Source organism: Artemia sp. Qi Xiang Cuo, chromosome 21 (assembly GCF_049724085.1).
Source record: "Artemia sp. Qi Xiang Cuo chromosome 21, ASM4972408v1, whole genome shotgun sequence".
Lineage (NCBI taxonomy): Eukaryota > Metazoa > Arthropoda > Branchiopoda > Anostraca > Artemiidae > Artemia > Artemia sp. Qi Xiang Cuo.
The window spans coordinates 8,533,787-8,560,672 of record NC_142814.1 but is presented as its reverse complement, the minus strand read 5'-3'; the positions used below and the strand labels follow the sequence as shown (position 1 = coordinate 8,560,672).

General features: G+C 34.1%; 1 protein-coding gene across 2 annotated transcripts in view; it reads right to left on the bottom strand.

Moving 5' to 3' along the window:
• Nucleotides 1-26,886, bottom strand: part of LOC148939210 (venom serine protease 34-like) — a 185,278-nt gene that overhangs the window by 79,492 nt on the left and 78,900 nt on the right. For both annotated transcript variants that reach the window (XM_089107272.1, XM_089107271.1), the window contains exons 4-5: nucleotides 25,241-25,365; nucleotides 15,760-15,890 (exon numbers count right to left, since the gene is read on the bottom strand). In XM_089107272.1, coding sequence (XP_088963398.1) covers nucleotides 15,760-15,890; nucleotides 25,241-25,365 — 256 coding nt within the window. The remainder of the gene's footprint in view (nucleotides 1-15,759; nucleotides 15,891-25,240; nucleotides 25,366-26,886) is intronic.

Genomic DNA, 26,886 nt, shown 5'->3' with positions numbered 1-26,886 from the left:
GTGTTGGCAACGCTGGTTCGCACTCTACTTATTTCTCGATTCAGATATACCTTTTTATGGACAAAGTAAGTTTCTTGTATATTTGATTCAACGCTATACAACACTAAAAACAAAACTAAAAGTATAGTCCTTCAAATGAATTCTAAGGGGCCCCCGTACCAAACAGGTTTTTCTGGTAGTCCTATTCTACAGGGTCATTACACCTTTGCCAAGAGGAACGAGTATAACTTGATTGGTGATTAGGATTTGAATAAAAGGAATAGTTTTTTACATCTTAGTGTTAACTGAGCAATGACTAAAGGAACATTTGAAGGTGGAGAAAAAAGGGGTAATTAGCGATTGGATAATTTTAACAAGAAATGACCGAAAAGTGTTTTGGTTTGCACAGTGTTGTCAATTTTAAATAGTTTAGAAATAAAAAAAAATTAACAAGAAATGGCTGAAAAGTGTTTTGAGGGAGTTGAGTTGCACGAGGGTTCAGTTACATGCGGATTCAGTTACACGGGGATTAGTTAAATGGGGTCGAGTAGCACGGAGGTTCGGTTGTACAGGGTTTCGGTTATACAGGGGTTCAGTTACATGGGGGGTTCAGTTTTACGGGGTTTCGGTTATACAGGGGTTCAGTTACATGGAGGGTTCAGTTATTTTTTCTGATTTTGTGTGTTTTCGCAAGAAAATAACTGGTCTTTTAGCAAACTTAGCCATAGCTACCTGAATTGATAGGTGATTTGAATAAAAGGAATTCAAATATTTTGTCTATGAAATAGAAGCTAACTCAATTTGCGAAAAGATATTCCATTTGATCAACTCTGATCTGATTGAATTGTTGCCGACAATGAGATTTAATCGCTGCTAAGCCTATTGCTATTGCGAAAGGGGTACTAAATTTAATTCTTAGTGTTAAATGACAGATTTCCAAATACGATCATTTTGAAAAGCAGACAAAAAAAAATGGTTTATCCCCTCATTTCTGTAGGGCAGGAGATAACTTAATTTACTTAGACAATGGACAATATTAATTAGTGATTGATTGTATCAGTGGAGAAAAAAAAGGATTAAACTGATTAACAGTTAAGGTAACCCCAAAGGAGCTGTTAACTGAGGTACTTTGTTATAAATTTGAAAAAATACCTAACGACGAATCGGAAATGTTTGATTAACATTTTCGAAAAAAAGGAGTCATTGAATTTGTAACTTGGAGGATATGGGGTGGTTATGCACTGTATAATACACAAGTAATGTTTTGGAGAGGTAGTGGTCGTGTATGTCTCTTTGGGCTATGTGTGTCTCTTTGGGGGGGTTTGAATATTTTTGTTAATAAATTATTATATTTTAATAATTTTTTATGATATTAGATTAGGATTAACTTAACTTAATTCCTTGAGTGTTGTCGGGGGTAACACGTAAGTACCAAATTTTGAGTTCAATGCAGGGGATTTTCCATAAGGAGAATTTTCCATGGGGAGGGAATTTTCCAGGAGGTGAATTGCTTCAAGTTTCACGGGAAATCATCCGTATATAGGTTTTTTCCAAATTTTTAAAGAAAATTTGCAAATGAAAAGAGGATTTTTGCACCAAACTTATGTTAATTTCTGCTCGTTTTGGGTTTTGATTCGATTATTTCCTACATTCTTTACAGTCTCATGAAATGTAATTAAACAAATATAAAAGATTTTTCAAATAAAGTAAGTAGAAATTTTAAAACTAATAACATATTTTATTTAAAAATTTGTAAAAAAAAGCAAACTTCACAATAAAGAGTAAGGAGTTAAGTATGAGACAGACTTTTGATCTTTTACATAATTAAATAAATAAAAACGGGGGGGGTGCTTTGTCGTGGTTTAGCTTGTCACAGTTTTAAAAGAGCTTTACGGGGATTGAGAGACTCAGTTGCCGGATTCCGTGTGGTTTTTCTTTATTCCAGTTTTTCTAAAAACCAGTATTGTCTATAACTTAATTTACGTTGGTTAAACTTCCGATGGTTAAGAAAGCGTAACAGGTAATTAAAGTATGAGGAATGGGTTGCTATAATTAGAATGATTTTAAGTTGAAAAATTGTGACGTAAAAATAACTCAGTTATTTGCTTGCGTGTATAGGAATTCCCATGTTATTTGCTTGCTTGTATTTTGTGTTAAAATAAGTAGTTTTTGTATCTTTTAAAAGAGCTTTAAGGGGTTTGAGAGACTCAGTTGCCTAATTCCGTGTGATTTTTCTTTAGTTGATAGTCATTAAAAACTAAATTTTTGTGTTAAATCAGTAGTTTTTGTATCTTTTAAAAGAGCTTTAAGGGGTTTGAGAGATGTACTGTATAATACACAAGTGATGTTTTGGAGCGTATTGTCAATTTAACGAGAAATGACCGAAAATTGTTTTGAGGGGGATGGGTTGCATGGAGGGTTGAGTTGCTTGAGAGTTCAGTTAAAGGGGGTATACTTACAAAGGGGTTTTGGTTATACAGGGGTTCAGTTACAAGGGGGTTCAGTTGCACGGGGGTTGAGTTAAATGGGGATTGAGTTCCACGAGAGTAGTGCTTTGTCCTGGTTTAGCTTGTTACAGTTTTAAAAGAGCTTTACGGGGATTGAGAGACTCAGTTGCCGGATTCCGTATGGTTTTTCTTTATTCCAGTTTTTCTAAAAACCAGTATTGTCTATAACTTAATTTACGTTGGTTAAACTTCTGATGGGTAAGAAAGCGTAATAGGTAATTAAAGTATGAGGAATGGGGTGCTATAATTAGAATGATTTTAAGTTGAAAAATTGTGACGTAAAAATAACTCAGTTATTTGCTTGCGTGTATAGGATTTCCCATGTTATTTGCTTGCTTGTATTTTGTGTTAAAATAAGTAGTTTTTGTATTTTTTAAAAGAGCTTTAAGGGGTTTGAGAGACTCAGTTGCCTAATTCCGTGTGATTTTTCTTTACTTGATGGTCATTAAAAACGAAATTTTTTGTATCTTTTAAAAGAGCTTTAAGGGGTTTGAGAGACTCAGTTGCCTAATTCCGTGTGAATTTTCTTTACTTGATGGTCATTAAAAACGAAATTTTTTGTGTTAAATAAGTAGTTTTTGTATCTTTTAAAAGAGCTTTAAGGGGTTTGAGAGATGTACTGTATAATACACAAGTGATGTTTTGGAGCGTATTGTCAATTTAACGAGAAATGACTGAAAAGAGTTTTGAGGGAGCGGGGTTGCTTGGTGGGTTGAGTTGCAGGAGCGTTCAGCACAGGGGGGTCCAGTGCCCCGGGGGTTTCGGTGATACAGGGGGTCAGTAACACGGGGGTTCAGTTGCACGGGGGTTGAGTTAAATGGGGATTGAGTTCCACGAGAGTAGTTCTTTGTCCTGGTTTAGCTTGTCACAGTTTTAAAAGAGCTTTATGGGGATTGAGATACTCAGTTGCCGGATTCCGTGTGGTTTTTCTTTATTCCAGTTTTTCTAAAAACCAGTATTGTCTATAACTTAATTTACGTTGGTTAAACTTCCGATGGTTAGGAAAGCGTAACAGGTAATTAAAGTATGAGGAATGGAATGCTATAATTAGAATGATTTTAAGTTGAAAAATTGTGACGTAAAAATAACTCAGTTATTTGCTTGCGTGTATAGGAATTCCCATGTTATTTGCTTGCTTGTATTTTGTGTTAAAATAAGTAGTTTTTGTATCTTTTAAAAGAGCTTTAAGGGGTTTGAGACACTCAGTTGCCTAATTCCGTGGGATTTTTCTTTACTTGATGGTCATTAAAAACGAAATTTTTGTGTTAAATCAGTAGTTTTTGTATCTTTTAAAAGAGCTTTAAGGGGTTTGAGAGATGTACTGTATAATACACAAGTGATGTTTTGGAGCGTATTGTCAATTTAACGAGAAATGACTGAAAAGTGTTTTGAGGGAGATGGGTTGCATGGAGGGCTGAGGTGCATGAGAGTTCAGTTACAGGGGGTACAGTTACACGGAGGTTTCAGTTATACAGGGGGTCAGTTACAAGGGGGTTCAGTTGCACGGGGGTTGAGTTAAATGGGGATTGAGTTCCACGAGAGTAGTGCTTTGTCGTGGTTTAGCTTGTCACAGTTTTAAAAGAGCTTTACGGGGATTGAGAGACTCAGTTGCCGGATTCCGTGATGTTTTTCTTTATTCCAGTTTTTCTAAAAACCAGTATTGTCTATAACTTAATTTACGTTGGTTAAACTTCCGATGGTTAAGAAAGCGTAACAGGTAATTAAAGTATGAGGAATGGGATGCTATAATTAGAATGATTTTAATTTGAAAAATTGTGACGTAAAAATAACTCAGTTATTTGCTTACGTGTATAGGAATTCCAATGTTATTTGCTTGCTTGTATTTTGTGTTAAAATAAGTAGTTTTTGTATCTTTTAAAAGAGCTTTAAGGGGTTTGAGAGACTCAGTTGCCTAATTCCGTGTGATTTTTGTTTACTTGATTGACATTAAAAACGATATTTTTTGTATCTTTTAAAAGAGCTTTAACGGGTTTGAGAGACTCAGTTGCCTAATTACGTGTGATTTTTATTTCCTTGATAGTCATTAAAAAAGAAATTTTTTTGTTAAATCAGTATTTTTTGTATCTTTTAAAAGAGCTTTAAGGGGTTCGAGAGATGTACTGTATAATACACAAGTGATGTTTTGGAGCGTATTGTCAATTTAACGAGAAATGACTGAAAAGTGTTTTGAGGGAGATGGGTTGCATGGAGGGTTGAGTTGCATGAGAGTTCAGTTAAAGGGGGTACAGTTACACGGAGGTTTCGGTTATACAGGGGTTCAGTTACAAGGGGGTTCAGTTACACGGGGGTTGAGTTAAATGGGGATTGAGTTCCACGAGAGTAGTGCTTTGTCGTAGTTTAGCTTGTCACAGTTTTAAAAGAGCTTTACGGGGATTGAGAGACTCAGTTGCCGGATTCCGTGTGGTTTTTCTTTACTTGGTGGTCATTAAAAACTAAATTTTTGTGTTAAATAAGTAGTTTTTGTATCTTTTAAAAGAGCTTTACGGGGAATGAGAGACTCAGTTTTACCTTGTCACAGTTACATCTTCTTGATTTTTCAAAGTTCATTTTGAATTTATTTCGTTGAAATGCAAGAGTTGGAATATTTCAGTATTGTTTGGTTGTGGATTACCTTGTCACAATTACATTTTCTTGATTTTTCAAAGTTCATTTTGAATTTCTTTCGCTGAAATGCAAGAGTTGGAATATTTCAGTAGTGTTTGGTTGTGGTTTACCTTGTCAGAGTTACATTTTCTTGATTTTTCAAAGTTCATTTTGAATTTCTTTCGTTGAAATGCAAGAGTTGGAATATTTCAGTACTGTTTGGTTGTGATTTACCTTGTCACAGTTACATTTTCTTGATTTTTCAAAGTTCATTTTGAATTTCTTTCGATAAAATGCAAGAGTTGGAATATTTCAGTAGTGTTTGGTTGTGGTTTACCTTGTCACAGTTACATTTTCTTGATTTTTCAAAGTTCATTTTGAATTTCTTTCGTTGAAATGCAAGAATTGTAATATTTCAGTAGTGTTTGGTTGTGGTTTACCTTTTCACAGTTACATTTTCTTGATTTTTCAAAGTTCATTTTGAATTTCTTTCGTTGAAATGCAAGAGTTGGAATATTTCAGTAGTGTTTGGTTGTGGTTTACCATGTCACACTTACATTTTCTTGAGTTTTCGAGGTTTATTTTGAATTTCTTTCATTGAGATGCAAGATTTGGAATATTTCAGTGGCGTTTGGAAATGGTTTCCCATGTCACAGTTACATTTTCATGTTTTTTAAAAGTTCATAATGAATTTCATCCGATGAAAGTCAAGATTTTGAGTATGTCATTAGTGTTTTGTTATGTTTTACCTTGTCACAATTATATTTTCTTTATTTTACAAAGTTAATTTTTATTTTCTTTCTTTTAAATTAAATTGAATGTCTTTTTAAGTTTATATATTATGTTTATTAAATCTTCTATTTTTATTTATATTGATTTTTAAAAGTTCATTTTGAATTTATTTCGTTGAAATGCAAGAATTGGAATATTTCAGTAGTGTTTGGTTGTGGTTTACCTTGTCACAGTTACATTTTCTTGATTTTTCAAAGTTCATTTTGAATTTCTTTCGCTGAAATGCAAAAGTTGGAATATTTCAGTAGTGTTCGGTTGTGGTGTACCTTGTCACAGTTACATTTTCTTGTTTTTTCAAAGTTCATTTCGAATTTCATTCGTTGAGATGCAAGAGTTTGAATATTTCTATAGCGTTTTATTGTGGTTTACCTTGTCACAGTAACATTTTCTTTATTTTTCAAAGTTAATTTCGAATTTATATCGTTAAAATGCAAGAGTTGGAATATTTCAGTAGTGTTTGGTTATGTTTTACCATTTCAAATTTACATTTTCTTTATTTTTCAAAGTTCTTTTTTTTTTTATTTCTTATTTTTTAAATTTTTTTTATAAAACATTTTATTATGTATGTTTTTTTACTTTTCTATTATTAATTTTATTTTTTTTTAATATTAAATTATTAATTTCTTTAGTTGAAATTCAATAGTTGGATTATTTCATTAGTGTTTGGTTGTTGTTTACCTTGTCACATTTACATTTTCTTGATTTTTCAAAGTTCATTTTGAATTTCTTTCGTTGAAATGCAAGAGTTGGAATATTTCAGTAGTGTTTGGTTGTGGTTTACCTTGTCACAGTTGCATTTTCTTGATTTTTCAAAGTTCATTTGAATTTCTTTCGTTGAAATGCAAGAGTTGGAATATTTCAGTAGTGTTTGGTTGTGGTTTACCATGTCAAAGTTACATTTTCTTTATTTTTCAAAGTTCATTTTGTATTTATTTCATTGAAATACAAGAGTTGGAATATTTCAGTAGTGTTTGGTTATGGTTTACCTTGTCACAGTTACATTTTCTTGATTTTTCAAAGTTCATTTTGAATTTCTTTCGCTGAAAAGAAAGAGTTGGAATATTTCAGTAGTGTTTGGTTATGGTTTACATTGTCAAAGTTACATTTTCGTGTTACTTATACTTTCAATATTTTTAAACATAGTATAATTTACATATTATTTAAAATAATTAATTTTTTGGTAGATTTTTTACATTTATATGTTTAAATTTCTTTATATTTAACTTTTAATTATTAATATATTTCGCTTATTTTAAATATTTTGAATATTTCATTATTTTTTTGTTGTGGTTTACCTTGACACATTTACATTTTATTTATATTTAAAATTTAATTCTGTCTGTATGTAGCTTATTTTATTTTTTTTTTAAAGGAATTGTTTTAATTTAATTTTTTTAAAAATTATATTTTAATATATATTTATTTTTAAAATTTCATTTTGAATTTATTTCGCTTTAATGCAAGAGTTGGAATATTTCAGTAGTGTTTGGTTGTGGTTTACCTTGTCACAATTACATTTTCTTGATTTTTCAAAGTTCCAGAGTGGCGCGCCACTCTAAGTGAACCTAGATCAACCTAACGTTTTGTAACTGTAACTGTGAAAATGTAACTGTTACAAGGTAAACCACAACCAAACGCTACTGAAATATTCCAACTCTTGCATTTCAATGAAAGAAATTCAAAATGAACTTTGAAAAATCAAGAAAATTTAACTTTGACATGGTAAACCACAACCAAACACTACTGAAATATTCCAACTCTTTTATTTCAATTAAATAAATTCAAATTAACTTTGAAAATCATGAAAATGTAACTGTGACAAGGTAAACCACAAACAAACACTACAGAAATATTCTAACTCTTGCATTTCAACGAAAGAAATTCAAAATGAACTTTGAAAAATCAAGAAAATGTAACTGTGACAAGGTAAACCACAACCAAACACTACTGAAATATTCCAACTCTTGCATTTCAAGGAAAGAAATTCAAAATGAACGTTGAAAAATCAAGAAAATGTAACTGTGACCAGGTAAACCACAACCAAACACTACTGAAATATTCCAACTCTTGCATTTCAACGAAAGAAATTCAAAATGAACTTTGAACTATCACGAAAATGTAACTGTGACAAGGTAAACCGCAACCAAACACTACTGAAATATTCCAACTCTTGCATTTCAACAAAAGAAATTCAAATGAACTTTGAAAAATCAAGAAAATGTAACAGTTACAAGGTAAACCACGACCAAACACTAATGAAATATTACAACTTTTGAATTTCAATGAAAGAAATTCAAAATGAACTTTGAAAAATCAAGAAAATGTAACTGTGACAAGGTAAACCACAACCAAACACTACTGAAATATTCCAACTCTTGCATTTCAACGAAAGAAATTCAAAATGAACTTTGAAAAATCAAGAAAATGTAACTGTGACAAGGTAAACCACAACCAAACACTACTGAAATATTCCAACTCTTGCATTTCAACGAAAGAAATTCAAAATGAACTTTGAACAATCAAGAAAATGTAAGTGTGACAAGGTAAACCGCAACCAAACACTCCTGAAATATTCCAACTCTTGCATTTCAACGAAAGAAATTCAAAATGAACTTTGAAAAATCAAGAAAATGTAACTGTGACAAGGTAAACAACAACCAAACACTACTGAAATATTAAAACTCTTGCATTTCAAAGAAAGAAATTCAAAATGAACTTAGAAAAATCAATAAAATGTAACTTTGACTAGGGAAACCACAACCAAACACTACTGAAATATTCCAACTCTTGCATTTCAAAAAAAAGAAATTCAAAATGAACTTTGAAAAATCAAGAAAATGTAACTGTGACATGGTAAACCACAACCAAACACTACTGAAATATTCCAATTCTTGCATTTCAACGAAAGAAATTCAGAATGAACTTTGAAAAATCCATAAAATGTAACTGTTAAAAGTTAAATCACAACTAAAAACTAATGAAAAACTCCAACTCTTACATTACAACGAAATAAAGTCTAAATGAACTTTGAAAAATATGGAAAATGTAAATGTGAAAAGTTCAACCCAAACAAAACACTACTGACATATTCCAATTCTTGCATTTCAACGAAAGAAATTCAAAATGAACTTTGAAAAATTAAGAAAATGTAACTGTGACAAGGTAAACCACAACCAAACACTACTGAAATATTCCAACTCTTGCATTTCAACGAAAGAAATTCAAAATGAACTTTGAAAAATCAAGAAAATGTAACTGTGACAAGGTAAATCACAACCAAACAGTACTGAAATATTCCAACTCTTGCATTTCAACGACAGAAATTCAAAATGAACTTTGAAAAATCAAGAAAATGTAACTGTGACAAGGTAAACCACAACCAAACACTACTGAAATATTCCAACTCTTGCATTTCAGCGAAAGAAATTCAAAATGAAGTTTGAAAAATCAAAACAAAGTAACTGTGACAAAGTAATCCACAACCAAACACTACTGAATTATTCCAACTCTTGCATTTCAACGAAAGAAATTCAAAATTAACTTGGAAAAATCAAGAAAATGTAACTGTGACAAGGTAAAACTGAGTCTATCAATCCCCGTAAAGCTCTTTTAAAAGATACAAAAAATACTTATTTAACAAAAAATTGTAGTTTTTAATGAACACCAAGTAAATAAAAACCACACAGAATACGGTAACTGAGTCTCTAAATCCCCGTAAAGCTGTTTTAAAACTGTGACAAGCTAAACTACGAGAAGGCACTACTCTCGTGGACCTCGCTCCCCCTTTACCACACCGCCGGGGGCCCTGAACCGCCGGGGCCCGGACCCCCTGGATCACTGAAACCCCCGTGTACCTGTACCCCCTTTCACTGAACTCTCATGCAAATCAACCCTCCATGCAACCCATCTCCCTCAAAACACTTTTCAGTCATTTCTCGTTAAATTGACAATACGCTCCAAAACATCACTTGTGTATTATACAGTACATCTCTCGAACCCCTTAAAGCTCTTTTAAAAGATACAAAAACTACTGATTTAACACAAAAATTTCGTTTTTAATGACTATCAAGTAAAGAAAAATCACACGGAATTAGGCAACTGAGTCTCTCAAACCCCTTAAAGCTCTTTTAAAAGATACAAAAAATTTCGTTTTTAATGACCATCAAGTAAAGAAAAATCACACGGAATTATGCAACTGAGTCTCTCAAACCCCTTAAAGCTCTTTTAAAAGATACAAAAACTACTTATTTTAACACAAAATACAAGCAAGCAAATAACATTGGAATCCCTATTCACGTAAGCAAATAACTGAGTTATTTTACGTCACAATTTTTCAACTTAAATCATTCTAATTATAGCATCCCATTCCTCATACTTTAATTACCTGTTACGCTTTCTTAACCATCGGAAGTTTAACCAACGTAAATTAAATTATAGACAATACTGGTTTTTAGAAAAACTGGAATAAAAAAAAACCACACGGAATCCGGCAACTGAGTCTCTCAATCCCCGTAAAGCTCTTTTAAAACTGTGACAAGCTAAACCACGACAAAGCACTACTCTCGTGGAACTCAATCCCCATTTAACTCAACCCCCCGTGCAACTGAACCCCCTTGTAACTGAACCCTGTATAACCGAAACCCCCGTGTAACTGTACCCCCTTTAACTGAACTCTCATGCAACTCAACCCTCCATGCAACCCATCTCCCTCAAAACACTTTTCAGTCATTTCTCGTTAAATTGACAATACGCTCCAAAACATCACTTGTGTATTATACAATACATCTCTCAAACCCCTTAAAGCTCTTTTAAAAGATACAAAAACTACTGATTTAACACAAAAATTTCATTTTTAATGACAATCAAGTAAAGGAAAATCACACGGAATTAGGCAACTGAGTCTCTCAAACCCCTTAAAGCTCTTTTAAAAGATACAAAAACTACTTATTTTAACACAAAATACAAGCAAGCAAATAACATGGGAATTCCTTTACACGCAAGCAAATAACTGAGTTATTTTTACGTCACAATTTTTCAACTTAAAATCATTCTAATTATAGCATCCCATTCCTCATACTTTAATTACCTGTTACGCTTTCTTAACCATCGGAAGTTTAACCAACGTAAATTAAGTTATAGACAATACTGGTTTTTAGAAAAACTGGAATAAAGAAAAACCACACGGAATCCGGCAACTGAGTCACTCAATCCCCATAAAGCTCTTTTAAAACTGTGACAAGCTAAACCAGGACAAAGCACTACTCTCGTGGAACTCAATCCCCATTTAACTCAACCCCCGTGCAACTGAGGCCCCTTGTAACTGAACCCCTGTATAACCGAAACCCCCGTGTAACTGTACCCCCTTTAACTGAACTCTCATGCAACTCAACCCTCCATGCAACCCATCTCCCTCAAAACACTTTTCAGTCATTTCTCGTTAAATTGACAATACGCTACAAAACATCACTTGTGTATTATACAGTACATCTCTCAAACCCCTTAAAGCTCTTTTAAAAGATACAAAAAATACTGATTTAACACAAAAATTTCGTTTTTAATGACCATCAAGTAAAGAAAAATCACACGGAATTAGGCAACTGAGTCTCTTAAACCCCTTAAAGCTCTTTTAAAAGATACAAAAACTACTTATTTTAACACAAAATACAAGCAAGCAAATAACATGGGAATTCCTATACACGCAAGCAAATAACTGAGTTATTTATACGTCACAATTTTTCAACTTAAAATCATTCTAATTATAGCACCCCATTCCTCATACTTTAATTACCTGTTACGCTTTCTTAACCATCGGAAGTTTAACCAACGTAAATTAAGTTATAGACAATACTGGTTTTTAGAAAAACTGGAATAAAGAAAAACCACACGGAATCCGGCAACTGAGTATCTCAATCCCCATAAAGCTCTTTTAAAACTGTGACAAGCTAAACCAGGACAAAGCACTACTCTCGTGGAACTCAATCCCCATTTAACTCCACCCCCGTGCAACTGAACCCCCGTGTAACTGAACCCCTGTATAACCAAAACCCCCGTGGAACTGTACCCCCTTTAACTGAACTCTCATGCAACTCAACCCTCCATGCAACCCATCTCCCTCAAAACACTTTTCAGTCATTTCTCGTTAAATTGACAATACGCTCCAAAACATCACTTGTGTATTATACAGTTCATCTCTCAAACCCCTTAAAGCTCTTTTAAAAGATACAAAAACTAATGATTTAACACAAAAATTTCGTTTTTAATGACCATCAAGTAAAGAAAAATCACACGGAATTAGGCAACTGAGTCTCTCAAACCCATTAAAGCTCTTTTAAAAGATACAAAAAATTTAGTTTTTAATGACCATCAAGTAAAGAAAAATCACACGGAATTAGGCAACTGAGTCTCTCAAACCCCTTAAAGCTCTTTTAAAAGATACAAAAACTACTTATTTTAACACAAAATACAAGCAAGCAAATAACCTGGGAATTCCTATACACGCAAGCACATACCTGAGTTATTTTTACGTCACAATTTTTCAACTTAAAATCATTCTAATTATAGCACCCCATTCCTCATACTTTAATTACCTATTATGCTTTCTTAACCATCGGAAGTTTAACCAACGTAAATTAAGTTATAGACAATACTGGTTTTTAGAAAAACTGGAATAAATAAAAACCACACGGAATCCGGCAACTGAGTCTCTCAATCCCCGTAAAGCTCTTTTAAAACTGTGACAAGCTAAACTACGACAAAGCACTACTCTCGTGGAACTCAATCCCCATTTAACTCAACCCCCGTGCAACTGAACCCCCTTGTAACTGAACCCCTGTATAACCAAAAACCCTTTGTAAGTATACCCCCTTTAACTGAACTCTCAAGCAACTCAACCCTCCATGCAACCCATCCCCCTCAAAACACTTTTCGGTCATTTCTCGTTAAATTGACAATACGCTCCAAAACATCACTTGTGTATTATACAGTACATCTCTCAAACCCCTTAAAGCTCTTTTAAAAGATACAAAAACTACTGATTTAACACAAAAATTTAGTTTTTAATGACCATCAAGTAAAAAAAAATCACACGGAATTAGGCAACTGAGTCTCTCAAACCCCTAAAAGCTCTTTTAAAAGATACAAAAACTACTTATTTTAACACAAAATACAAGCAAGCAAATAACATGGGAATTCCTAGACACGCAAGCAAATAACTGAGTTATTTTTACGTCACAATTTTTCAACTTAAAATCATTCTAATTATAGCATCCCATTCCTCATACTTTAATTACCTGTTACGCTTTCTTAACCATCGGAAGTTTAACCAACGTAAATTAAGTTATAGACAATACTGGTTCTTAGAAAAACTGGAATAAAGAAAAACCACACGGAATCCGGCAACTGAGTCTCTCAATCCCCGTAAAGCTCTTTTAAAACTGTGACAAGCTAAACCACGACAAAGCACCCCCCCCCCCGTTTTTATTTATTTAATTATGTAAAAGATCAAAAGTCTGTCTCATCCTTAACTCCTTACTCTTTATTGTGAAGTTGGCTTTTTTTTCCAAATTTTTAAAGAAAATCTGTTATGATTTTTAAACTTGCTCCTTACTTTAGTTGAAAAATATTTTATATTTGTTTAATTAAATTTAATGAGACTGTAAAGAATGTAGGAAATAATCGAATCAAAACCCAAAACGAGCAGAAATTAACATAAGTTTGGTGCAAAAATCCTCTTTTCATTTGCAAATTTTCTTTAAAAATTTGGAACAAACCTATGTACGGATGATTTCCCGTGAAACTTGCAGCAATTCACCTCCTGGAAAATTCCCTCCCCATGGAAAATTCTCCTTGTGGAAAATCCCCTGCAGTGAACTCAAAATTTGGTACTTACGTGTTACCCCCGACAACACTCAAGGAATGAATTTAAGTTAATCCTAATCGAATATCCTAAAACATTATTAAAATATAATACTTTAGTAACCAAAATATTCAAACGCCCCCAAAGAGACACACATAGCCCAAAGAGACACACACGACCCCTACCTCTCCAAAACATCACTTGTGTATTATACAGTGCATAACCACCCCATCTCCTCCAATTCGCAAATCCCATTACTCCTTTTTTTTGCAAATGTTAATCAAACGTTTCCGATTCGTCGTTAGGTATTTTTCAAATTTATAACAAATTACCTCAGTTAACAGCTCCTTTGGGGTTACCTTAACTGTTAATCAGTTTAATCCTTTTTTTCTCCACTGATACAATCAATCACTAATTAATATCATTCATTGTCTAAGTAAATTAAGTTATCTCCTGCCCTACAGAAATGAGGGGATAAACCAACTTTTTTTGTCTGCTTTTCAAAATGATAGTATTTGGAAATCTGTCATTTAACACTAAGAAGTAAATTGAGTATCCCCTTTCGCAATAGCAATAGGCTTAGCAGCGATTAAATCTCAGTGTCGGCAACAATTCAATCAGATCAGAGTTGTTCAAATGGAATATCTTTTCGCAAATTGAGTTAGCTTCTATTTCATAGACAAAATATTTGAATTCCTTTTATTCAAATCACCTATCAATTCAGGTAGCTATGGCTAACTTTGCTAAAAGACCAGTTATTTTCTTGCGAAAACACACAAAATCAGAAAAAATAACTGAACCCTCCATGTAACTGAACCCCTGTATAACCGAAACCCCGTACAACTGAACCCCCCATGTAAGTGAACCCCTGTATAACCGAAACTCTGTACATCTGAATCTCCGTGCTACTCGACCTCGTTTCAATAATCCCCGTGTAACTGAATCCGTATGTAACTGAACCCTCGTGCACCTCAACTCCCTCAAAACACTTTTCAGCCATTTCTTGTTAATTTTTTTTATTTCTAAACTATTTAAAATTGACAACACTGTGCAAACCAAAACACTTTTCGGTCATTTCTTGTTAAAATTATCCAATCGCTAATTACCCCTTTTTTCTCCACCTTCAAATGTTCCTTTAGTCATTGGTCATTTAACACTAAGATGTAAAAAACTATTCCTTTTATTCAAATCCTAATCACCAATCAAGTTATACTCGTTCCTCTTGGCAAAGGTGTAATGACCCTGTAGAATAGGACTACCAGAAAAACCTGTTTGGTACGGGGGCCCCTTAGAATTCATTAGAAGGACTATACTACTAAATGGTTTCGTTTTTATTTTAGTCTCTTTCTCTCTCTTTCTCACTCTCTCTCTCTCTCTCTCTCTCTCTCTCTCTCTCTCTCTCTCTCTCTCTCTCTCTCTCTCTCTCTCTCTCTCTCTCTCTCTCTCTCTCTCTCTCTCTCTCTCTCTCTCTCTCTCTCTCTCTCTCTCTCTCTCTCTCTCTCTCTCTCTCTCTCTCTCCTAGCTTCCTTGCTTCTGAACAAACAAATAGTCCAGCCTTTTTGCAGCCTGATTTGTTTTAATACCCATAAAGTAAAATATTAAGACAATAAAATGTGCTAAAAGTTAAATTTTACAGGATTGGTATCCAGGGTTAAAAATTAAGCCAGTAAAAAAAGCGGAAACTTTTGAGTCATAACCTTTTTTAGAAGTAGGCCTTCTGTTACCTGTTTGAAATCACGATAACTATATTAATCTTTGTCTGTCTAGCCCTTCTTCTAAATATGTTAATTCTATTAGTAAAGAAAGGCAGGTCAGCTTTTTTCATTTTAGCATTGCAAGAAACAAATTTTTCAACTCTTATTTTATCAATGATGAAATTTGTTGATGATTATGATGATGATGATGACTAGTTCGTTTTTATATTAGGTACTCCTTTCCCCCTAGATTTCCAATGGATGTAAATCATTTCCCCGGCCAATTGGTCAGGAATATACCAACTAGAAAGAATATTTAACAGCTTACCGGTTCCATTTGGGGCTATGGCTTGAAATTGACATTTAAATCCCTTGTAACGATAGAAACTGTTACTTTCGAATTTAAGAGCTAGTTTGTTGAGTGTGGAGCGCACATTTGGGGAGTCGTCTTCACAATACCTAAAATATAAAAAAAATAATTCCAAATCAAATGATCGTGGAAATTGAATTTATGATAGTTTTTTTTCATCAATTAACTTACTGAATCTGAGACTTGCTATACCGTGACAGTTTGAAAATTTGAAGCCTTAAAACGACTCATTAAAAAAGTCACTAAAAAGTTTTTAGTACTCTTAAAAAAGCTTCTTATTGTAATTAAACAACTCTTGTGTTTCAAGAGTCGTTCTTAAAAAATTGGGACAAACATCAAAACTTTAGCGCAAAGAGAAAGGTATTGAGAAGGAAGGCAACCTATTCATATACGGAATAAATTATGTTCGTTTTGAGTTTTAATGTTGACCCTTACTTTCAGTTGTAAAACTTCTTTTTTTTTAAATTTAATTTATGATTATTTTTAAATAATACCAATATATCTGGCTCAATCTCCATGAAAAGCTCCATACCCTCACAGAAAATTTCTCTATGGAAAGCTCCTCCCGCGTAAAATATACCCCCTCCCCTTAAAATTCTTTCAGGGTTATTCCATCCACACTGAAAACTCCCCCCCCCCCCTTCGTAAAATTTTTTTGCAAAAGATTCAGCCTGAAGAATTCTCCTTAGCATAATTTCAGTTGAAAAAGATTTCAAGTTCTAATCGTTTTCCCGATCACTGCGGAAATCTCCCCTTCGGTGGAAATTATTTCCCAGAAATGCAAACACGCTGAAAAATTCCCCTTAGCAGTTCCCCCGGAACATCTTTACACGTAAAATTGAGAAGGCAAAGAGGAAGTAATACAGATAAAAGAAATTGCGTGTAGGAATTCTGTCAAATTTCCCCAGTGTAAAATTTCCCCTAGAAAATTTACCTTCCCGGGAATTTCCCTCCATACTCATGATTATCCACACGGAAATCCAGCCCAAGCACAAAATACCCACCCCCTAGAAATGTCTGTATCCTTCCTAATAACAAATACTATACGTAAACAATGAGTAAATTTTATAACTTAAAGACCTATTCCCAGGGGCTGGGTAGGAGGGGGGTTTCATGTTATCTCCAAAGACATAGTTTAGGGAATTTTTAACTATACTGGAAAAAATGGCTATTTCAAAAATTTGATCGGACGATTTGGGGGAAAAATGGCCGTGGGAGGGGGGCTAAGTTACCGTTCAGATTTTTGGGTCACTTAAAAAAGGCACTGGAACTTTTAATTTTCGTTCAAATTAGCCATTAGAATCAGAATAATAAGCCAATCCTTTCGATATATTTATTGATGTCAAAATTCCGTTGTTTAGAGTTTCGGTCACTTTTGAGCTGTTTCGCTCCTTACTTACAGTTTGTTACCACGAACTGTTTGATAATAAATATTTATTCAGTTTTCCATGACTCTGGCGTAAGAATTAAGATATCCGATTCTAGCTTAATAGTTCTAATTGGTGGATTTGGATTTATTTCATCACCCCCATAGTATTCCATAAAAGTTTCAACTAAATGCCATTAGCCGTTTCTGAAATATTTCAGATACGCCCTTCTGACTGCCAAGATGCACATAGTCTCTTTTGATTGGATATTCTTACCCTTTGCTGTTCCTAAGAAATTGCAGCTATACTCTTTTGGTAATTTGGATATATGTTGTGTCTTTTGATTCAGTTTAACATTCCCCTCAGCAGTACCAAGGTTCAAGTACTGTTCAACATATCCTGAAAGTTTGAATTTTATAATCTCAGCCGTTCCTGAGATATTACCGATACGGCCTTTTGACAATAAAAACGCACATAGTGTGTTTCAATTTTTTTCAAGATTCACTAATATTCCCTGAAATTAGTCAAAAGTAAATGTAGTATCAGTTGCAAGCAGTCGCATTCACAGTCGTAAGCTTTCGCAGTCGAAAGTAGTCACTGTCACAATCATAGCTAGTTGTATTTGCAGCCACACTATTAGTAGTAGTAATAATAGTGACCCTGAAAGTTTCAAGTTAATACCCTTACCCGTTCCTAAGATAATTCAGATACAAAATTTTGATAACTTAGATACAGATAGTGTCTTTTGATTTAGCTCAACATACCCTTCCATCCGCAAAATTACACCTCAATGTCCCTAGTCTTTTTGGGCACACCTAGGATCAAAAATTCTTCTCTTTTCTAATGATAAATCCAGCATTTTACAAATATAAAAATTGGATAATTTACAATCCTTGCCCTGTGACTTTGGGGGCATGAGATCCCCGGAGGCAATACTGTTAGACCTTGTGACGGTTTTGAATAAAATGGCAAGGGGAACATCTAAAAGGGCCAAAAGAAGGAGGGGGCTGGTTGTCTTCCGTACCTTTTTCAACTTCCCTTAAAATGTGATTTTAAAGTTCCAACTTAATACCGTTAGCCATTCCTTAGATATTGCTATTGTAGCCTTTTGATAGCCCTTCTGCATATAGAGTGTTTTGATTTTGTGTGACATACCCTTAAATGTTTCCTAAAGGTTTTACTTTAATATCCTTAGACTTATTGGTGACTCAGGACCAAATATGCCCTGTTTTCCAAATAACCAACAATATATATAAACAATAACAACTTATATAATGCACAAAACTTGCCCGGGGGGCTATGGAGGTTATTGTCATTTCTGGAAGCACAGTTATTTTACTTTTCGATTATTTTGAATAAGATGGCTGTTCCAAAATTTTGATCAGGTTTCTTTGAGGAGATTTCCGACTGATTGCCTTCCGACCATTTTTTAACATCCCCCTGAGCATGCTCCGAAAGTTTAAACTTAATACCCTCAGCTATTATGGAGATAGGACAAGAGATATGATTACATAATATTTATTTTCAAAAGGCTACCAGAAGCTCTAATAGAGCCGAATTCTCTATATATTTCTAAGAGAACAGAAACAGCAAAACAAAGAAACAAATAATACAGCAAGAAAAAAACACCAATCAAGCATTAAAATGGTCAATAAAAAAAAAAAAAAAAAAAAAAAAAATCCAACTTCCAAGAATTAAAATCAACTTTGTGCGAATAATGGCAAAAACAGAAGGGTGGGGGATAAAAAAAAATCACAGGCAAGAAGAAAAACATTGCTGAATTCGTATTCAAAGTCAAATACCGTAAAAAAAACCCAAAAAAAAAACCCTTAAAATCAAGTCAAATTAGCTGTCAAAATGAAATATTTACAATTAAAGAAAGGATTACAATTATAGATCAAAGGATTTAAAATTAAAGGTCAAAAATGAAATATAGTCAAAAAGGTCAAAAATGGAGATATAGCAGATACACCATTTTGAAAAACTAGATTTATTTAGTGTCTTATGGTTTAGTTAAACATGCCCCTCAAAATTCCCTGAAGTTTCACCTTAATACAGACAAAATTTTCAAACACACTCAAAATCAAACATTCCCCCTTTTCCTGACGATAGTTCCCGCAATTAAAAAGGATAAATTATATAACCTACCATCCTTTCCTTTGGGCTTTGGGAGGCATTGCATCCTCGGAGGCATAGTTATTAGAACTTTTGAACAAAATCGCTTTCTCTAAATTTTTATTAGTGTTGATGGGAGGGAGCATCCAAAAGTCGCATGGGGGGAGACTTGTAGCCCCTCAATTACTTTTGAACATCCACCTCGACATATCCTTTGAGTTTCAACATAATAACTCCAGCCGTTCCTTTAATATTATTGATACGCCATTTGACAACCAGCAAGCACATAGTATGGTTTGATTGTGTTTGGCATTCCTCTCCAAAAGTGTGGAGGGTTATGTCATTCTCATTTGCATAATTATTTGACCTTTAAGCTATCTTGAACAAGATGGCGGCTTCAAAATTTTGATCGAATGTATTTAGAGAGAGGGCAGCTAAAGAGAACACAGGAGGGGGCTTTCAGCCTTTCGGCAACTTTAAAAAGCCCCCTGAACATGTCCTGAAAGTTTTAACTTAATAGGTTCTCCCGTTCTCAAGATATACACATACCGTAGTGGGTGCACATACTGTAGTCCCTTTTGATATAGTTCAAGATGCTCTTTGATATTCTCCAAAGTTATACCTTAATACCCTTGGTCTTTTCAGATACACCCAGAATAAAAACTTTCTCCTTTTCCTAATGATGAATCATGCATGTAAACAGTGGATAAATTACATAACTTACAATCCTTTCCCCCGGGGCTTTAGGGGGCATGGAATCCCTGAAGACATAGCTATAAGACCTTTTGACTTGTTTGGAAAAAATTACAATTATAAAATTTTTAGCGTTGTTGAGGAGAGGAGGCACATAAAAAGGGTAATGAGGCTGGTTGCCCTCGAATCTCTCACCTACATCCCCTCTGCATACCTTGAAAGTTTCAACTTAATACTTTAAAGTCGTTCCTTAGATATTGCTGATATTCCCTTTTCATAACCAACAAGGACATAGTTTGTTTTGATTGTGTTTGGCATTTCTCTCAGAATTTGCTTGAAGTTTCACTTTAATACTCGAAGCTGTTTTGGAGATCTAGGATCAAACCTGTCCCTTTTCAAACAGTTCGTGGTAACGAACTGTAAGTAAGGAGCGACCCGGCTCAATGATAACCGAAACTCTAAAAAACGGGATTTTGATACCAATAGATACATCAAAAGAATCAGATTTTAATTCTGATTTCAAATATATAAGTTTCATTAAGTTTAATCTTACCCATCAAAAGTTACGTGCCTGAGAAAATTTGGTTGATTTTCGAAAAAAGGGGGAAAGATCCACTAAAATCCATAAAACATTAGTGGAAATTACACCATCATATTCAGAGTATCATAGAACCTGACTGTATAGGTTTAAAACTCCTATCCATAAAAATCTGGAATTTTCAATTTTTTGCTAGTAGAAAGATCACGGATGAGTGGTTAGTTTTTTGTTTGTTTGTTTTTTTTTGTTTTTTTTTTTCCCCAGGGGTAATCGTATCGACCCAGTGGTCCTAGAATATCGTAGGAGGACTCATTGTGATTGAAACTAAAGGTTCTAGTGATCATTTAAAGTGGCAAAAAAAAATGGAGGGCAACTAGGCCGCCTCCCAAGCATATTTTTTTCCCAAAATCATCCAGTCAAAATTTTGAGATGGCAATTTTTTTCAACTGGGTCAAAAATACGATAAATATGTCTTTTAGGATGACTTGATCCCCCAAAGTCCCCAGGGGGAGGGCTGAAAGTTATGAACTTTACTCAATGTTAACATATAGTATTGGTTATTGGGAAGTATACAGTCTTTTTCAGAGGAGATTTTGGTGGTCGGTGGGGGATGGAGCGGGTCGGGGGCTATATGGAAGGATCTTTCCATGAAGGAAGTTTTCATGGGGGAAGGGACATTGCTATGAAGGGGGCGCCGGTCTTCCCAGCATTATTAAAGAAAAAGATCAGGAATTAAATAAAAAAAAACAAGTTTTTCAACTGATCAACTGATTGTGATTAAGAGGTCATTTTTAAAGAACTGGAAAAAAAATTCGAACTATAGTTTAAAGAGCAGGGTATTGACTAGGGGCGAACCCCCTAGTATACGTGTTAAAAATTTATGAATATAGAAGTTCGTTACGTAAGTTAATTCTAAGTTACGTATATTTATTACTAATAAAAACGTTCGTAAATAAAATTAAACAAGTTTCGAGAAAGCCATTTAACCAAATATAATATGCAAATTTTGTTTTAATTATTAATGTACGGTGAACAAGAATCAAAACCTTTATTAATTCAGAAACTTTCAAATATTAAATAAAAAAAACAGGTTTTTTTAACTGAAAGTAAGGAACGACGTTGAAACTTAAAACGAACAAAAATTATTCCGTATGTGAAAGGGGCTGTCCCCTCCTCAACGCCTCGCTCCTTACGCTGAAGTTTGGCTTTCTCACAACTCTATTTTGTTAAACAATAAAAAAACTTTAGCGTAAAGAGCGAGGCGTTGAGGAGGGGACAGCACCCTTTCATATACGGAATAATTTCTGTACGTTTTAAGTTTTAACGCCGTTCCTTACTTTCAGTTAAAAAAACTTGTTTTTTTTTTTTTAATCTTAATAAAAAACCCTATATGTTAACAATGGACAACTTGCATAGCTTAAAACCCTTGTACCGGGAGCTGTTTAGGGGGAGACTTTGGGACTATTTTAAATAAAATAGATATTTCCAAGTTTTAATCGGATGCATTTGGGGGAATACGGGTGTAAGTGAGGGGGGGGGGCTGTTGGATGCCCTCCGATCACTTGAGACTCTTAAAAAGGGCACTGGAACTTTCGTAGTCAAATAGAATGAGCTTCTTCCGAAGTTCCTACGACCAGTCCTTCCATAAATCCTTATATGTTAACAATGGGCAACTTGCATAACTTACAGCCCTTGCCCTCGGAGATGTGGAGTATTCTGTCAACCTTGAAGGACAGCTTTTTGACCTTTATACCATTTTCAAAAAAATCGCTATCTCAAAATTTCGATCAGATGTATTTGAAGAAAAAAGGGTGTGGAGGGCTGGCTGCCCTCTGATCACTTTTGGCTCTTAAAAAGGGCACTCCTACTTCCAATTTCCAATTATATGAGCCCTCTTTATAGCTTATACGATAATCCCTTCCGTATGAAGTTTCTCTGGGGAAAAAATAATAATAAAACATTGAAGCCTTATTGCTCTTTACTATAAGCATCGCTATAGCATTGTCTCTGATTCCATTTAAAAATGACACTAAATGTTGAAAAACTGTACAAGAGTTAATCTTTAATCTAGAGAGTTGAATTGAATGGGTGGTGTCCCCCCTCCGTATTTAATAAAGGAATAGATTTAAAATGCACAATTTATCAGGAATACAATGGCTTATTGTTGTGCATAACAATATTAAACAATAAAAATGTTGTGCATAACAATTACCTTTAAACAATAAAATCCTTAGTTCACAGGTTTTGAAGGGCAATCATAAAATAAAACAATTGGAATTCCTGAACTAACTATTTTAGTTGTATACTACTAAAAGGTAGTTTCTGTAAAGTATTATAGAACTTTATCGTACTGAGAGGGGGATTAATGGGCGGGGGGACCTCCTCCCCAGAATAAAATCTTTAATGTCCTTCTTTGCTTTCATTCGAAAAGAAAACTTGTTTTTATTTAATTAATATAAAGGAGCTAGGGTCTCGTATGCAAGAGGAGGGGATTTTAGACCCTCAACTGCCTCCAATACATCAAGAAATCAAAAAAAAATTCACTAGTTTATTACTTTTTTCCTTTTTGTGATTTTTTAAAAATAAGAACTGCTCTTAAGCATCCAGTCATTAAAATTCCACATGCTTGCCTGATTTGTAGTGCTCACTATAGCATAGGGGAACTCCACCCCTCCTCCCCTCCCAATAAACAGACATTTAGGCTTTATATACATAACTTGGACTTCGCACAATCTCTTCATATAGCATAATAACTAAAATTTTTGGAGAGCAAAAAAAAAAAAAAAATTGGGACCTTATAAATATTTTTTGTCATCTTATAAATGTCATCTTATAAATATAAATATTAATAATTACATAAATGTAATATTTCTCTCATCATCTCTAATGTATGATATGAAATATGAAATTAGAGATAAAAAAAATCTCTACTATTTCTTTAATCTATGTAAATCATCTTATAAATATAAATATTTGTCATCTTATAAAGATGACAAAAAAAAATCCATAAATCTCTTATAATTACATTGAGTATATTCACATAGCCGTTCCTGATATATTACAGATACGCCCTTTTGACAACCAGGATGCAGATAGTGTCAAGCGATTTAGTTTAATATAATCCCAAAGTTCCAATTTAATAACCTTAGACTTTCCTGAGATGTTTTAGTTGCACCCTTTGACAACATGGATGGGCACAGTACATGTTTACTTATTTCAATATCCTCTTCAACATGGAGCAAAAGTTTCCACTTAATACCTTTAGCCGCTCCCGAGATTTTACGAATACGACCTCTTGACAACCTGGATGCATACAGTGTCTTTTGATTTAGTTCAATACCCCGACAGGATGATCTTAAAGTTTCAACTTTTTACCATAGTCGTTCCTGAGATAGTGTAGACACGACTTTTTGGCAATCTATATACACATAGTATTTTTTGATTCAGTTTAATTTTCCTTCACAAATTGCTCTGAAAGTTTCAAGTTAATACCCTTATCCCTTCCTCTTCGTCGTTCACAGAAGTATCAGTTTACAACCATTAACCGTTTCGGACACACCCAGTTTTACTTGACGTAAATACAACTTTGACTAACTTGATCAAAAAGGGTATATGAAAAATATGACTGGTGTTGAGGAGGGAAGGACAGCTGAGAAAAGTGATTTGTGGGTGACTTACTTGACGTAAATGCTATTTTGACAAAATTTTGTCAAAGTTAAGATTTTGTCAAGATCTTAAATTTTTTATTGGCTGGATAGGCGAGATAGGTGATGGAGGGGGACTGGTTGCCCAATCTTGACGTTCACTTTTGGCGTTTAAAAGGACACTGGAACTTTCAATTTCCAATTCAATTTTCCCCTCGAAAGATTCTACGACAACTCCTCTAATACAAAGCGGGTTTGAAAAAAAAAATATATATTGAAGTTACTCTTTACTTAGTAAGGAGTTACAGCTCTTTACTTAGGTGGCGTTATTGCGATGTTATGGTTCTAAATGTGTAAAGACCAACAAGTTTGAAGGTATACATCCAAAGTCATGGTCATAAAAAACTCAAACGATTTTTGAAAAAAAAAGGAGAACGCCCCAAAAAGGTATTGAAAGTGATAAAAATTACAAGTAAATTGGCATGTGCAAAAGCCTTACATTGATTTTTTCAAGCACATATAGGCAAAAGCGTAATATTTTCCATTTTTCAAAAAAAAAAAAAAAAAATGTTCAGAAGTGTTTATATAGGGACCATAATCATAGGATATTGAAAGAGGTCTCATTAGAACAGAAAGTTTAAGCTGTAGCAGCATTTTTTTTTTTTTTCTTCTTTTTTTTTTCTTTTAACTAACAAAAGAGATCATGCGAAGTGTCACATCGATCATGTGATAGTGAAGTTTAAACTGCTGTCACCCTGTGAAGCAAAATCAACACGGCTACACAGTGGCACATAATCCCTAATCAAATATACAGTCTACACTAAATGAGAGATTAATATATATAACAAATATGTAGCATTAATAACACATAGACAGTATTACATAGTTGCGAACAAGTTCTAGCATAAAGACCCAGGGGCGTAGAGAGGCTACCACTCCCCTCGACCTTAGGATAAACCTCAATATAATATTGAAAGTTTTTTTTAATCATCAAAGTAAAAATTTTATTAAAACATGAAAGAAGTACATCCAAAGGCCAAAGGGAAGAACACAAAATTATCTAAAATAGGGGCTATTTATACCTCGTTGAATCCTTAAATTCCACGTCGCCTGACTCCGATACCTCGAGGTAGTCATTTTGGCATGTCATACTTCCTTGGAGGTTGAAATCTTCGCAAAAGAAATTAACAGTCGTATATTCTGGTGTCTAAAAATAAAATAAGAAATGCAAGTACAGAATTAGTGAAATGTTCATTAAACATTAATGTTTACCATAAAGGAATGAGCCTCCACAAAGAAGGTAAAAGGTAAACAAAGACGGCATAGAAATTTAGTCTCTACCGACAGGGCTGATATCCGTTTCGTGGCCATTCAGCCAGGAAATACAAAGGGGGGGGGGGGGGGCTGGGGGAAGCTATCATATACTTTAGCATACTCTTCCTGTTTGGCCTCCCAAGACTACTCAAAATGCAATTTAGAGCTGTTTCGACTCTGTCTAAACTTACAGAGTCACGCTACTAACCCCCGTCTCAAACCAAATATCCAGAGAAACCAGAAGTCGAACCCCTATCCTCACAGGCAAAGGATTTTAAGTCTAGCGTGGTAACCACTCGGTTACGGGCATCCATATTTAGAAACAGGTCTAATGCACGACTTGTATTCAGAAATAATTAAGCTGGATGGTACCAAGTTCTTCGAGCAAAAAATTAAACCCAGCGTTCTCACGGAGAAGGACTAAACCTGATCGAGGTGATTGTCCCAGGGGTGGTCTGGGGAGAATTAAATTCCCCAGAGACAAAATTTGTTAACTCTCTAGATAGATTCTCCCTTATAGATAAAGTCAGGATGTCTACATAAGTCCTCCGATCAAGTGATTAGTAGCTCCTTATTCTTGGGATGGTCAGGAAACTGACCATCCAGGTTTCTAACCCTTTTTCTAATCTGATTACAGGATTAGAGAAGCTGGTACCTGATCACACTGTTTATAGACAGCTGTTTGGTACTATATATAATTAGCAGTCAATGACATTGTCTTATATTTCATTGATATACACCAGAAAAAGTGTGGGCCCATAGACACTACATCGTATCCTCTGCAGTGACGCCGGATAGTTTTCTACTAAAACACCATTAAAGTATAGTCTTGAGATACTGTGCGGTTAAATCACTCTCAAAGATAAATCAGAGACAAAAGTATTAAATTAGATGAACCCAGCGATTTCAACTTCAGAAAAAACTGAAATCCCAACATGGGACAGTATTTTTTTTCTAAATTCATCCATCTTATATTAACCGCTTAATTTTTAAAAAGATACTTACCTACAAACTTCTCTGAAACTGTATAACAATATTATTTTTTTAATGTTAAGGGTCGTCACTTCTTAAAATAAAATGTCAAGGCTTCTATTGGCCATATAGATGGCGTTGGTTTATTTTGTTTTCATGCGGTCAGTTTCCAAAAATAACCCCTTTGATTTTAAACTTCTGTGATTTTTTTGAAAAATTCAGCTCAAAAACATATTCCTTTAAATTTGCTTAACCAAACGATCACATTAGGCCCGTTTTTTAGTACGAAGATCTTACATGTAAGATCTTGCATGATATTTCATCTTTCTGCAAAGATGATTGTTTTTTAACTCATCTTTGTTCTAAGAACTTACAGCTCACTGGTGTTAGCAAAAAGTGTGAAGGACGCCATTTTTCTGCCATATAGAACAATGATGAGAGA